The sequence below is a fragment of the Lonchura striata genome, chromosome 34, assembly GCF_050655825.1.
Source record: "Lonchura striata isolate lonStrDom1 chromosome 34, ASM5065582v1, whole genome shotgun sequence".
In the NCBI taxonomy this organism is placed as follows: Eukaryota; Metazoa; Chordata; class Aves; order Passeriformes; family Estrildidae; genus Lonchura; species Lonchura striata.
This window is the reverse complement of record NC_140736.1, coordinates 5058618-5073052: the sequence shown is the minus strand read 5'-3', so window position 1 is coordinate 5073052 and position 14435 is coordinate 5058618. Positions and strand designations below refer to the sequence as shown.

Here is a 14435-nt window from a genome sequence, read left to right as displayed (position 1 = left end):
TGTCCCCCCCTCAATGTCCCCATGTCCCCCCGGTGTCTCCGTGTCCCCCCGATGTCCCCATGTCCCCCCCGATGTCCCCGGTGTCCCCCCGATGTCCCCGTGTCCCCCCCTCAATGTCCTCGTGTCCCCCCCGGTGTTTGTCCCCCCGGTGTCCCCTGTCCCCCCGGTGTCCCGGTGTCCCGGTGCCCCACTGTCCCCCCGGTGTCCTGGTGTCCCCCCCGGTGTTTGTCACCCCCGGTGTCCCCATGTCCCCCCCGGTGTCCCTCCGTGTCCCCCTTGATGTCCCCGTGTCCCCCCACTGTCCTGCTGTCCCCCACGGTGTCTCCGTGTCCCCCCCGGTGTTTGTCACCTCCCGATGTCCCCGGTGTCCCCCCGGTGTCCCCCCGGTGTCCCCGTGTCCCCCCCGGTGTCCCCATGTCCCCCCCGGTGTCCCGGTGTCCCCCCGATGTCCCCGGTGTCCCCCCGGTGTCCCCCCGGTGTCCCCGTGTCCCCCCCGGTGTCCCCATGTCCCCCCCGGTGTCCCGGTGTCCCCCCGATGTCCCCGTGTCCCCCCCTCAATGTCCCCATGTCCCCCCCTCAATGTCCCCATGTCCCCCCCGGTGTCCCGGTGTCCCCCCGATGTCCCCGTGTCCCCCCCTCAATGTCCCCATGTCCCCCCCTCAATGTCCCCATGTCCCCCCCGGTGTCCCGGTGTCCCCCTGGTGTCCCCGTGTCCCCCTCCATGTCCTCGTGTCCCCCTTGGTGTCCCCGTGTCCCCCCCGGTGTTTGTCCCCCCCCGGGGTCCCCATGTCCCCCTCAATGTCCCCGTGTCCCCCCCGGTTTTTTGTCACCCCCTCCCGATGTCCTGGTGTCCCCCTCAATGTCTCCGTGTCCCCCTGGTGTTTGTCCCCCCGGTGTCCCGGTGTCCCGGTGTCCCGGTGTCCCACTGTCGCCCCGTGTCCCCCCGGTGTCCCGGTGTCCCCCTGTGTCCCCCCGGTGTTTGTCCCCCCTGTGTCCCCTGTCCCCCCTGTGTCCCCCCGCTGTCCCGGTGTCCCGGTGTCCCGGTGTCCCGGTGTCCCGGTGTCCCCCCGGTGTCCCAGTGTCCCGGTGTCCCGGTGTCCCGGTGTCCCGGTGTCCCGGTGTCCCCCCGGTGTCCCAGTGTCCCGGTGTCCCGGTGTCACGGTGTCCCGGTGTCCCGGTGTCCCCCCGGTGTCCCGGTGTCCCCCCTGTGTCCCCCCGGTGTCCCGGTGTCCCCCCGGTGTCCCGGTGTCCCCCCTGTGTCCCCCCTGTGTCCCCCCTGTGTCCCCCCGGTGTCCCGGTGTCCCCCCTGTGTCCCCCCGGTGTCCCGGTGTCCCCCCGGTGTTTGTCCCCCCTGTGTCCCCTGTCCCCCCGGTGTCCCGGTGTCCCGGTGTCCCCCCGGTGTCCCCCCGGTGTCCCCCCGGTGTCCCCCCGCTGTCCCCCCGGTGTCCCCCCGGTGTCCCCCCGGTGTCCCGGTGTCCCGGTGTCCCGGTGTCCCCCCGGTGTCCCGGTGTCCCGCTGTCCCGGTGTCCCGGTGTCCCGGTGTCCCCCTGGTGTCCCCCCGGTGTCCCGGTGTCCCGGCGTCCCTGTGTCCCCCCGGTGTCCCCCCGGTGTCCCGGTGTCCCCTCCGGTGTCCCGGTGTCCCGTACGGGCGTGGCCGTGGCACGGGTGACACTCGCGGACCCCCCAGGCGACCCCGGCCCCGCCGCGGCAGCAAATGTCCCGAGTGCGGAGCCCCGGCAGCGGCGAGCGGCACTGCGGGCGGGGACGGGGAAAAACGGGAAAAACGGGAAAAACGGGAAAAATGGGGAATGGGGAATGGGGAAAAATGGGGAAAATGGGAAAGGGGGAAATGGGAAAAATGGGAAAAATGGGGAAAAATGGGGAAAGGGGGAAAGGGGGAAAAATGGGGAAATGGGGAAAAGGGGAAATGGGGAAAAATGGGGAAATGGGGAAATGGGGAAAGGGGGAAAGGGGGAAAGGGGGAAAAATGGGGAATGGGGGAAATGGGGGAAATGGGAAATGGGGAAATGTGGAAAATGGGGAAATGGGGAAATGGGGAAATGGGGAAATGGGGAAATGGGGAAAGGGGGGAAATGGGGAAATGGGGAAAATGGGGAAAATGGGGAAAATGGGGAAAATGGGGAAAGGGGGAAAAATGAGGAAAATGGGAAATGGGGAAAATGGGGAAATGGGGAAAAATGGGAAAAATGGGGAAAGGGGGAAATGGGGAAAGGGGGAAAGGCGGAGAGGGGGAAAGGGGGAAAGGGGGAAAAATGGGAAAGGGGGAAAATGGGGAAAATGGGGAAAAATGGAGAAATGGGGAAATGGGGAAAATGGGGAAAATGGGAAAGGGGGAAAATGGGAAAAATGGGAAAAACGGGGAATGGGGAAATGGGGAAATGGGAAAGGGGGAAAATGGGAAAGGGGGAAATGGGGAAAATGGGGAAAATGGGAAAGGGGGAAAAATGGGAAAATGGGAAATGGGGAAAATGGAGAAAGGGGGAAAACCGGGAAAAACGGGAAAAATGGGGAAAGGGGGAAATGGGGAAAGGGGGAAAGGGGGAAATGGGGAAAATGGGGAAAATGGGAAAGGGGGAAATGGGAAAAATGGGAAAGGGGGAAATGGGGAAAATGGGAAAGGGGGAAAAATGGGGAAAGGGGGAAAGGGGGAAATGGGGAATGGGGAAAATGGGGGGAAATGGGAAAAAATGAAAAATAATGGGGGAGATTTTTCCCTTTTTTTCCTTTTTCTTCTTTACCCCAAACATTTCCCCCTTTTTCCCCCTTTTCCCCCTTTTTCACCCCCTTTCTCCCCCCTTTCTCCCCCTTTTTCCCCCTTTTTCCCCCTTTTTCCCCTTTTTTCCCCCTTTTCCCCCTTTTTCCCCTTTTTTCCCCCTTTTTCCCCCTTTTTTCCCCTTTTTCCCCCCTTTCCCCCTTTCTCCCCCTTTTCCCCACTTTTTCCCCTTTTTTTCCCCCTTTTCCCCCTTTTCCCCCTTTTCCCCCTTTCCCCCTTTTCCCCTTTTTCCCCCTTTTCCCCACTTTTCCCCCTTTTTTCCCCCTTTTCCCCCTTTTCCCCCTTTTCCCCCTTTTCCCCTTTTTCCCCCTTTTCCCCCTTTTCCCCCCTTTTCCCCTTTTTCCCCCTTTTCCCCCTTTTCCCCCCTTTTTCCCCCTTTTTCCCCCTTTCCCCCTTTTTCCCCCCTTTTCCCTCTGTTTTCCCCTTTTTCCCCCTTTTTCTCCCCTTTCCCCCCTTTTCCCACTTTTTCCCCTTTTTCCCCTTTTTCCCCTTTTCCCCCTTTTTCCCCCTTTCCCCCCTCTTTTCCCCCCTTTTTTCCCCTTTTCCTCCTTTTCCCCCTTTTTTCCCCCTTTTTCCCCCTTTCTCCCCCTTTCCCCCCTTTTTTCCCCCTTTTTTTCCCCTTTCCCCCCTTCCCCCCCTTTTTTTCCCCTTTTTCCCCCTTTTTCCCCCTTTTTCCCCCTTTCTCCCCCTTTCCCCCCTTTTCCCCCTTTTTCCCCCTTTTTCCCCTTTTCCCCCTTTTCCCCCCTTTCCCCCTCTCCCCCTTTTTTCCCCTTTTTCCCCTTTCCTTTTTCCCCCTTTTTCCCCCTTTTCCCCCTTTCCCCCTTTTCCCCCTTTTCCCCCTTTTCCCCCTTTTTCCCCTTTTTCCCCCTTTTTCCCCCTTTTTCCCCCTTTTTCCCCTTTTCCCCCCTTTCCCCCTTTTCCCCCTTTCCCCCTTTTCCCCCTTTTTTCCCCTTTTCCCCTTTTCCCCTTTTCCCCTTTCCCCGCCTCACCTGCCCGTCGCTCAGCTGCCTGAAGCAATACCCGAACCCCGAACTCTCCCCGGCCGGGGGGTCTCGGGGGGGTCCCCTCTGGGCCAGCACGCGGAATTTGGGGGGTGGGCTGGCGGCCGTGGGGGTGGGCTCGCCCCTCACCCGCTCCACGCTGTGGATCGTCACCGTCGCCCGCGGCGGGTGACGCACCAGGACGCTCACCATGGACTGGGCGCCTCGGGAACGAGAATTTTTGGGATTTTTAGGAGCAAAAAAAATCCCAAAATCCCCCCCAAAAAAATCCCCATCCCCATCTCACCGCCGTTCCCGCCAAAATCCCCCCAAAAATCGCCAAATCGTCACGTTTTCCCCCGTTCCCACCCCGTGAATTTGCCCTTTTTCCACCATTTCAATCGTCACCAATTCTCCCAAAATTCCCCCATTCCCACCTCAAAAATTCCCCCTTTTCCCCATCCCAAATCCCACCCCAAAATTCCCCCCTTTCCCCCATTCCCACCCCAAAAATTCCCCCTTTTCCCCACCCCAAATCCCCAAATCCCCATTCCCCCCATTTCAATCCCCCAAATCCCCCCCAATTTTCCCAAATTCCCCAGATTCCCACCCCCCAAAATCCCCCTTTTCCCCATCCCAAATCCCACTCCCAAATCCTTTTTCTTCCCATCCCAAATCCCCCCCAATTTCCCCAAATTTCCCCCATTCCCACCCCCCAAATTCCCCCTTTTCCCCCATTCCCATCCCACAAATTCCCCTCACTTCAATCCCCCAAAATCCTCCCCAATTTTCCCAAATTTTTCCCATTCCCACCCCCCAAATTCCCCCTTTTCCCCCCAAATCCCGAATCCCGCTCCCAAATCCCCCCACCCCTTTCCCCCCGTTTCAATCCCCCAATTTGGGGGATTCGGGGGATGGGAAGGGGGAAAAGACGGGAATTTTGGGGTGGGAATTGGGGAAATTTGGGAAAATTGTGGGGGGGGATTTGGGGATTTGGGATGGGAAGAAAAAGGATTTTGGGGTGGAATTTGGGATGGGGGAAAGGGGGAATTTGTGGGGTGGGAATGGGGGAAATTGGGGGGGAATTGGGATGGGAAGAAAAAGGATTTTGGGGTGGAATTTGGGATGGGGAAAAGGGGGATTTTGGGGGGTGGGAATGGGAAAAATTTGGGGAAATTGGGGGGAATTGGGATGGGAAGAAAAAGGATTTTGGGAGTGGGATTTGGGATGGGGAAAAGGGGGAATTTGGGGGGTGGGAATCTGGGGAATTTGGGAAATTTGGGGCGGATTTGGGGGATTGAAATGGGGGGAATGGGGCGGGGGGATTTGGGGATTTGGGATTTGGGGAAAAGGGTGAAATTTGAAGGGTGGGAACGGGGGGAAATTCGGAAGAATCGGGAGGGAATTTGGGGCGAACGGGAGGGAATTGGGGATGGAATGGGCGGAATGGGAATGGGGAGAATTGGGGGGGAATTGGGTAAAAAAAAAAAAAATAAAATCCCCCAAAACCGATTCTGGAATTGGGGGAAATTGGGTAAAAAAATCCCCATAAAACCAAATTTTTTTTTGGGGGGGTGGGGGTCTCACCATCCTCCTCCTCGCGGTGGTTGCTCAAGGGCAGGGTGTAGACGGAGCGGGTCAAGGCTTGGGGGGACCCCCCCTCGGAATTTTCGGGGTTTTGGGGTCCCCCCCGTGGATTTTGGGGGTCCCCGCGCGGGTTTTGGGGTCCCCCCCGGCGGGAGGTGGCGTTGGCCGAGGGGAGGTGACAGAATTTGCCGGTGAATTGGGGGGGGCACAGGCAGCGCTGGGGGTGGGCGCAGACCCCCCCGTTCCGGCAGAGCAGCGGGCACAGCACTGCGGGGGGGGACACCCCGAAATTAGGGAGAACCCCCAAAAAAATCATAAAAACAACCCTAAAAACCCCAAAAACCCGCCCAAAAAACCCCAAAAACCCGGCCAAAATAACCCCGAAAACGGCCCCAAAACCAACGAAACAGCCCCAAAAAAAAATCCCGTTATGGCACAGCACTGCGGGGGGGGGACACCCCGAAATTAGGGAGAACCCCCAAAAAAAATCATAAAAACAACCCTAAAAAACCCCCAAAACCCGCCCAAAAAACCCCAAAAACCCACCCAAAATAACCCCAAAAACCCGCCCAAAATAACCCCGAAAATCCCCCCAAAAAAACCTCGTTATGGCACAGCACTGCGAGGGGGGGACACCCCGAAATTAGGGAGAACCCCCCAAAAAAATCATAAAAATAACCTAAAAAACAAAAAAAACCCGCCCAAAAAACCCCAAAAACCCACCCAAAATAACCCAGAAAACCCCCCAAAAAAACCTCGTTATGGCACAGCACTGCGGGGGGGGGACACCCCGAAATTAGGGAGCCCCCCCAAAAAAAATCATAAAGACAACCTAAAAAACCCAAAAAACCCGCCCAAAAAACCCCCAAAACCCCCCAAAAAAACCCAAAACCCGCCCAAAATAACCCAGAAAACCCCCCAAAAAAACCCAGAAAACCCCCCAAAAAAACCTCGTTATGGCACAGCACTGCGGGGGGGGACACCCCGAAATTAGGGAGAACCCCCAAAAAAAATCATAAAAACAACCTAAAAAACCAAAAAAACCCGCCCAAAAAACCCCAAAAACCCGCCCAAAATAACCCCGAAAATCCCCCCAAAAAAACCTCGTTATGGCACAGCACTGCGAGGGGGGGACACCCCGAAATTAGGGAGAACCCCCAAAAAAAATCATAAAAACAACCCAAAAAACCCCAAAAAACCCGCCCAAAAAACCCCAAAAACCCACCCAAAATAACCCCAAAAACCCGCCCAAAAAACCCCAAAAACCCGCTCAAAAAAACCAAAAACCCGCCCAAAATATCCCCGAAAACAGCCTCAAAACCAACGAAACAGCCCCAAAAAAAATCCCGTTATGGCACAGCACTGCGAGGGGGGGACACCCCGAAATTAGGGAGAACCCCCAAAAAAATCATAAAAACAACCCTAAAAACCCCAAAAACCCGCCCAAAAAACCCCAAAAACCCGCCCAAAAAAACCAAAAACCCGCCCAAAATAACCCCGAAAACCCCCCCAAAAAAACCTCGTTATGGCACAGCACTGCGAGGGGGGGACACCCCGAAATTAGGGAGAACCCCCCAAAAAAATCATAAAAACAACCTAAAAAACCAAAAAAACCCGCCCAAAAAAACCCAAAACCCGCCCAAAATAACCCAGAAAACCCCCCAAAAAAACCTCGTTATGGCACAGCACTGCGGGGGGGGGACACCCCGAAATTAGGGAGAACCCCCCGAAAAAATCATAAAAACAACCTAAAAAAACCCCAAAAACCCGCTCAAAAAACCCCAAAAACCCGCCCAAAATAACCCCAAAACCCGCCCAAAAAAACCCCAAAAACGACCCAAAACCATCCCATATTTTTGGGAGGGGGTCCAGGATATTTTGGGGTTCTCCCGGATATTTTGGGGGGTCCCAGCCCGGATTTTGGGGCGAATCCAGAACATTTTGGGGAGGGTCCAGGGTGGGACCCCGATATTTGGGGTGGGATCTGAATATTTAGGGGCGGATCCAGATTTTGGGATTTTGGGGGGGGTCCAGGATATTTTGGGGGTTCTCCCAGACATTTTGGGGGGTCCCAGCCCGGATTTTGGGGCGGATCCAGAACATTTTGGGAAAGGTCCGGAATGAGATCCCAACATTTTGGGTGAAATCCCGACATTTAGGGAGGGACTCAAGGTGGATCTGGATTTTGGGATTTTTGGGAGGGGGTCCAGGATATTTGGGGGTTCTCCCAGACATTTTGGGGGGTCCCAGCCCGGATTTTGGGGCGAATCCAGAACATTTTGGGGAAGCTCCAGGGTGAGATCCCAACATTTTGGGTGAGATCCCAACATTTGGGGAGGGACTCCAAGTGGATCCGGATTTTGGGGGGGGTCCAGGATATTTGGGGGTTCTCCCTGACATTTTGGGGGGTCCCAGCCCGGATTTTGGGGCGGATCTAAAACATTTTGGGGAAGCTCCAGGGTGAGATCCCAACATTTCGGGGTGGGATCTGAATATTTAGGGGCGGATCCAGATTTTGGGATTTTGGGGGGGGGGGTCCAGGATATTTTGGGGGTTCTCCCAGTTATTTTGGGGGGGTCCCAGCCCGGATTTTGGGGCGGATCCAAAACATTTTGGGGAAGCTCCAGGATGAGATCCCAACATTTTGGGTGAAATCCCGACATTTAGGGAGGGACTCCAAGTGGATCCGGATTTTGGGATTTTTGGGGGGGGTCCAGGATATTTTGGGGGTTCTCCCAGAGATTTTGTGGGGGTCCCAGCCCGGATTTTGGGGCGGATCCAGAACATTTTGGGAAAGGTCCGGAATGAGATCCCAACATTTTGGGTGAGATCCCGACATTTAGGGAGAGACTCAAGGTGGATCCGGATTTTGGGGGGGGTCCAGGATATTTTGGGGTTCTCCCAGACATTTTGGGGGGTCCCAGCCCGGATTTTGGGGCGGATCTAAAACATTTTGGGGAAGCTCCAGGGTGAGATCCCAACATTTCGGGGTGGGATCTGAATATTTAGGGGCGGATCCAGATTTTGGGATTTTGGGGGGGGGGGTCCAGGATATTTTGGGGGTTCTCCCAGACATTTTGGGGGGGTCCCAGCCCGGATTTTTGGGGCACATCCTGAATATTTTGGGGAGGGTCCAGGGTGAGATCCCAACATTTTGGGTGAGATCCCAACATTTAGGGAGGGACTCGAGGTGGATCCGGATTTTGGGGGGGGTCCAGGATATTTTGGGGGTTCTCCCAGTTATTTTGGGGGGGTCCCAGCCCGGATTTTGGGGCGGGGGGCCCCCGGGGCCGCCCGGTCCCGAGCGCTGCCGGGGCCCCTCTGTTTATGCTGCGAATTCCAGCGGGACCCGATGAGCTCATGGAGCTGCGTGGGTGGGATGGGGCCCACCCTTCCCCCGAGCCCCCCCGGGAGGGGCCCCCCCGGCCCCAAAATCCTTCCCGATCCCAAAATTCCCATCCCAAAAATCCGGGATGGGCGCCTCAACCCCCATCCTAAAAATGAAAGGAAAAGGGGTTTTGATATTTGGGGTTTTTGGGGAGTTGTGAGGGTGGGATGGGGCCCCCGAGCCCCCCCGGGAGGGGCCCCCCCGGCCCCAAAATCCTTCCCGATCCCAAAATTCCCATCCCAAAAATCCGGGATGGGAGTCCCAACCCCCACCCTAAAAAAAAACAGGAAAAGGGGGTTTGATATTTGGGTTTTTTGGGGAGTTGTGAGGGTGGGATGGGGCCCCCGAGCCCCCCCGGGAGGGGCCCCCCCGGCCCCAAAATCCTTCCCGATCCCAAAATTCCCATCCCAAAAATCCGGGATGGGAGTCCCAACCCCCACCCTAAAAAAAAACAGGAAAAGGGGGTTTGATATTTGGGGTTTTTGGGGAGTTGTGAGGGTGGGATGGGGCCCCCGAGCCCCCCCGGGAGGGGCCCCCCCGGCCCTAAAATCCTTCCCGATCCCAAAATTCCCATCCCAAAAATCCGGGATGGGAGTCCCAACCCCCACCCTAAAAAAAAAACAGGAAAAGGGGTTTTGATATTTGGGGTTTTTGGGGAGATCTTGCCCCAAAAAAGCTCGTGGGGATTTTGGGAAGGGAAGGGGGCTGGGACCCCCCCAGGACCACGAACCCCAAAATTTGTGGGGTTGTCAAACCCTTCTCCCCCTCCCCCAGCAAAAAGGGAATTTTGGGGTGTTGGAGACCCCCCCCCGTACCCCAAATCGTCCCCGGATCCCAAAATCCCAAAAACTCCCGCACCCCAAAACGTCTCAACCCCCCCCATGTCCCAAAATTCTGCTGAACCCCAAATCCTCCCCAAATCCCAAATCCCCAAAACCACCCTGTATCCCAAACTCCTCCTCCTTCCCAAAACTTTCGGATCCCAACTTCCCCCTCCCCAAAATCCCAAATCCCCCCCAAAACTTCCAGATCCTGATCCGCCCTCCCCAAAATCCCAAATTCCCCTCAAAACTTCCGGATCCCGGAGCCCCCCTCCCCAAACCCCCAAAAAAAACCCCAAACCTTCCGGATCCCGAGCCCCCTCCCCAAAATCCCAAATCCCCCTCAAAACTTCCGGATCCCGAGCCCCCTCCCCAAAATCCCAAAATCCCAATATCCCAAACCCCAACCTCCCCTTCCCAAACCTTCCGGATCCCGAGCCCCCTCCCCAAAATCCCAAATCTCCCCCAAAACTTCCGGATCTCGAACTCCCCAAACACCCAAATTTCCCCCAAACCTTCCGGATCCCGGAGCCCCCGTCCCCAAAATCCCAAATCCCCCCTAAACCCAACCTCCCCTTCCCAAACCTTCCGGATCCCGAGCCCCCTCCCCAAAATCCCAAACCCCAACCTCCCCTTCCCAAACCTTCCGGATCCCGGAGCCCCCTCCCCAAAATCCCAAACCCCAACCTCCCCTTCCCAAACCTTCCGGATCCCGGAGCCCCCTCCCCAATATCCCAAACCCCAACCTCCCCTTCCCAAACCTTCCGGATCCCGGAACCCACTCCCCAAAATCCCAAATCTCCCCCAAAACTTCCGGATCTCGAACTCCCCAAACACCCAAATTTCCCCCAAACCTTCCGGATCCCGGAGCCCCGCTCCCCAAAATCCCAAATCCCCCCTAAACCCAACCTCCCCTTCCCAAACCTTCCGGATCCCGGAGCCCCCTCCCCAAAATCCCAAACCCCAACCTCCCCTTCCCAAACCTTCCGGATCCCGGATCCCCCGTCCCCAAACCCCCCCAAACCCCCCAAAAACCCCCCAAAACCCCCCCAAGCCCCGAGCCCCGCGCCCCCCGCACTGACCGAGCCTGAAGCCGCTGCCCGGGGGGGGGTCGCGGCCGCTCTCCAGCACCACGGTGACGTTGCTGTCGCCCCCCGCCACCCCCGGCTCCCCCCGGGGGCGACACCCGGGGGCGCAGCGACCCCCGGGGCAGCAGCGGGGGGGCGAGAAGCGGACGCGGAGCCGGGGGGGACCGGGACCCCCGGGGGGGGACGCGGCGGAGCCCGGGGCGGGCAGCGCCAGCACGGCGGCGAGCAGCAGAGCGGGGCCCATCGCCATCGGGGGGGACAGCGGGGGACACGGGGGGACACGGGTGGGGACACGGGTGGGGACACGGGTGGGGACACGGGTGGGGACACGGGGGGGACACGGCGGGAACCGCCCCGGGGTGGGGCCGGGGGGGAGGCGGGGAAACCCCCGGGGTGGGGCCCGAGCATCGCCCACCCCCCAACACCGGACACGGGGGGGACACGGGTGGGGACACGGGGGGGACACGCGGGGGACACGGGTGGGACACAGGGGACAAAGTGGGGCGACATCCGCGGGGGGGAAACGGGACTTAATGGGGGGGACATGGGGCGGGACAAGGGGGAGACAAGGGGGGGACACGGGGGGACACGGGTGGAGACACGGGTGGGGACACGGGGGAGACACAGGGGGGACACGAGGGACAGATCGGGGGGGACACAGGGGACAGAGTGGGGGGACACGGGGGACAGAGTGGGGGGACATGGGGGACAGAGTGGGGGGACAAGGGGGTGACACTCGGGGACACGATTGAGAAGCGGGGGGGACACTCGGGACAAGGAGAGCGACAAGTAGGGGACACGGGAGTTGACACGGGGGACACGGGGGGACACGGGTGGGGCACGGGGGGGACACGGCGGGAACCGCCCCGGGGTGGGGCCGGGGGGGAGGCGGGGAAACCCCCGGGGTGGGGCCCGAGCATCGCCCACCCCCCAACACCGGACACGGGGGGGACACGGGGGGACCGAGTTGGGGGACACGGGTGGGGACACGGGGGACAGAGTGGGGGGACAAGGGGGACAGAGTGGGGGGACAAGGGGGTGACACTCGGGGACACGATTGAGAAGCGGGGGGGACACTCGGGACAAGGAGGGCGACAAGGGGGGGACACGGGAGTTGACACGGGGGACACGGGGGGACACGGGTGGGGCACGGGGGGGACACGGCGGGAACCGCCCCGGGGTGGGGCCGGGGGGGAGGCGGGGAAACCCCCGGGGTGGGGCCCGAGCATCGCCCACCCCCCAACACCGGACACGGGGGGGACACGGGGGGACCGAGTTGGGGGACACGGGTGGGGACACGGGGGACAGAGTGGGGGGACAAGGGGGACAGAGTGGGGGGACAAGGGGGTGACACTCGGGGACACGATTGAGAAGCGGGGGGGACACTCGGGACAAGGAGGGCGACAAGGGGGGGACACGGGAGTTGACACTGGGGACACGGGGGGACACGGGGGGGACACGGGTGGGGACACGGGGGGGACAAAGGGGGACAAGGGGCGACACGGGTGGGGTCATGGGGGGGTCATGAGGGACAGATTTGGGGGGACAATGCGGGGACACGAGGCGGGACACGCCGGGGGGACACGAGGGTGACAAAGGGGGACACGCGGGGGTCTCACGGGACACCGGGGGGGACACGCGGGACACGGGTGTCACCCTCCCCGCCTCCAGGGCCACACGTGCCACCCCGGGCGCTGCTGGGGCGGCGAGGAAATGCCAGCGGTGCCAGCCCGCCCCCGCGGGATGCGGTGACAACGGGCTGGGGACACGGGGACACCGGGAGAGCCGGGACTGGGAATACCGGGGACACTGGGGATACTGGGGATACTGGGAGAGACGGAACTGGGGACACTGGGGACACTGGGAGAGCTCGAACTGGGGATACTGGGGACACTGGGGATACTGGGGATACTGGGGACACTGGGGATACTGGGGATACTGGGGATACTGGGGATACTGGGGACACTGGGGACACTGGGGACACCGGGAGAGCCGGGACTGGGGATACTGGGGACACTGGGGATACTGGGGATACTGGGAGAGCTCAAACTGGGGATACTGGGGACACTGGGGACACCGGGAGAGCCGGGACTGGGGATACCGGGAGAGCCCGGACTGGGGATACTGGGGACACTGGGGATACTGGGGATACTGGGAGAGCCGGGACTGGGGACAATGGGGACACTGGGAGAGCTCAAACTGGGGACACTGGGAGAGCCGGGACTGGGGACACTGGGAGAGCCGGGACTGGGGACAATGGGGACACTGGGGATACTGGGGATACTGGGAGAGCCGGAACTGGGGACACTGGGGACACTGGGAGAGCTCGAACTGGGGATACTGGGGACACTGGGGACACTGGGGATACTGGGAGAGCTCAAACTGGGGATACTGGGGACACGGGGACACTGGGAGAGCCGGGACTGGGAATACCGGGAGAGCCGGGACTGGGGACACTGGGGACACTGGGGATACTGGGGATACTGGGAGAGCCGGGACTGGGGACACTGGGGACACTGGGGGTCCTACCCCACCTCATACTGGGGACACTGGGGACACTGGGGGTCCTGCCCCACCTCATACTGGGGACACTGGAGCCCTGCCCCACCTCATACTGGGGACACTGGAGACTCTACCCCACCTCATACTGGTGACACTGGAGTCCTACCCCACCTCATACTGGGGACACTGGGAACACTGGGGGTCCTACCCCACCTCATACTGGGGACACTGGGGGTCCTACCCCACCTCATACTGGGGACACTGGGGACACTGGAGCCCTACCCCACCTCATACTGGGGACACTGGGGACACTGGGGGTCCTACCCCACTTCATACTGGTGCCACTGGTGACACTGGAGCCCTACCCCACCTCATACTGGGGACACTGGGGACACTGGGGGTCCTGCCCCACCTCATACTGGGGACACTGGGGACACTGGGGGTCCTGCCCCACCTCATACTGGGGACACTGGTGACACTGGAGCCCTACCCCACCTCATACTGGGGACACTGGGGACACTGGGGGTCTACCCCACCTCATACTGGGGACACTGGAGTCCTACCCCACCTCATACTGGGGACACTGGTGACAGTGGAGCCCTACCCCACCTCATACTGGGGACACTGGTGACACTGGGGGTCCTGCCCCACCTCATACTGGGGACACTGGTGACACTGGGGGTCCTACCCCACCTCATTCTGGGGACACTGGAGCCCTACCCCACCTCATACTGGGGACACTGGTGACACTGGAGCCCTACCCCACCTCATACTGGTGACAGTGGAGCCCTACCCCACCTCATACTGGGGACACTGGTGACACTGGGGGTCCTGCCCCACCTCATACTGGGGACACTGGGGGTCTACCCCATTTCATATTGGGGACACTGGTGACACTGGAGCCCTACCCCACCTCATACTGGGGACACTGGGGACACTGGGGGTCTACCCCACCTCATACTGGGGACACTGGTGACAGTGGAGCCCTACCCCACCTCATACTGGGGACACTGGGGACACTGGGGGTCCTGCCCCACCTCATACTGGGGACACTGGAGCCCTACCCCACCTCATACTGGGGACACTGGTGACACTGGAGCCCTACCCCACCTCATACTGGTGCCACTGGCGCCACCCACCGCGGTGACCCCAGCCCCACTGCAGGGCCGCGGGTGGGTGGGTGGGGTGCGGCCACCCCGTTGTCACCCAGATGCCACCTGCGCCCGGGCCAGCAGGTTCCTCTGGCACAGCCGCCGGAAGCGGCGCTGCCACCGC

At 60.1% G+C, this 14435-nt stretch overlaps 1 protein-coding gene across 1 annotated transcript in view; it reads right to left on the bottom strand.

The window, feature by feature from the left end:
* LTBP4 (latent transforming growth factor beta binding protein 4) overlaps positions 1-11103 on the bottom strand; it is a 53664-nt gene extending 42561 nt beyond the window's left edge. Inside the window, 4 exon segments of the mRNA XM_085564734.1 lie at positions 1647-1752; positions 3784-3998; positions 5362-5628; positions 10653-11103. Of these exon segments, the coding sequence (XP_085420860.1) occupies positions 1647-1752; positions 3784-3998; positions 5362-5628; positions 10653-10908 (844 nt within the window). The 5' untranslated portion in view covers positions 10909-11103.
* Positions 11104-14435: the final 3332 nt, after the last annotated feature.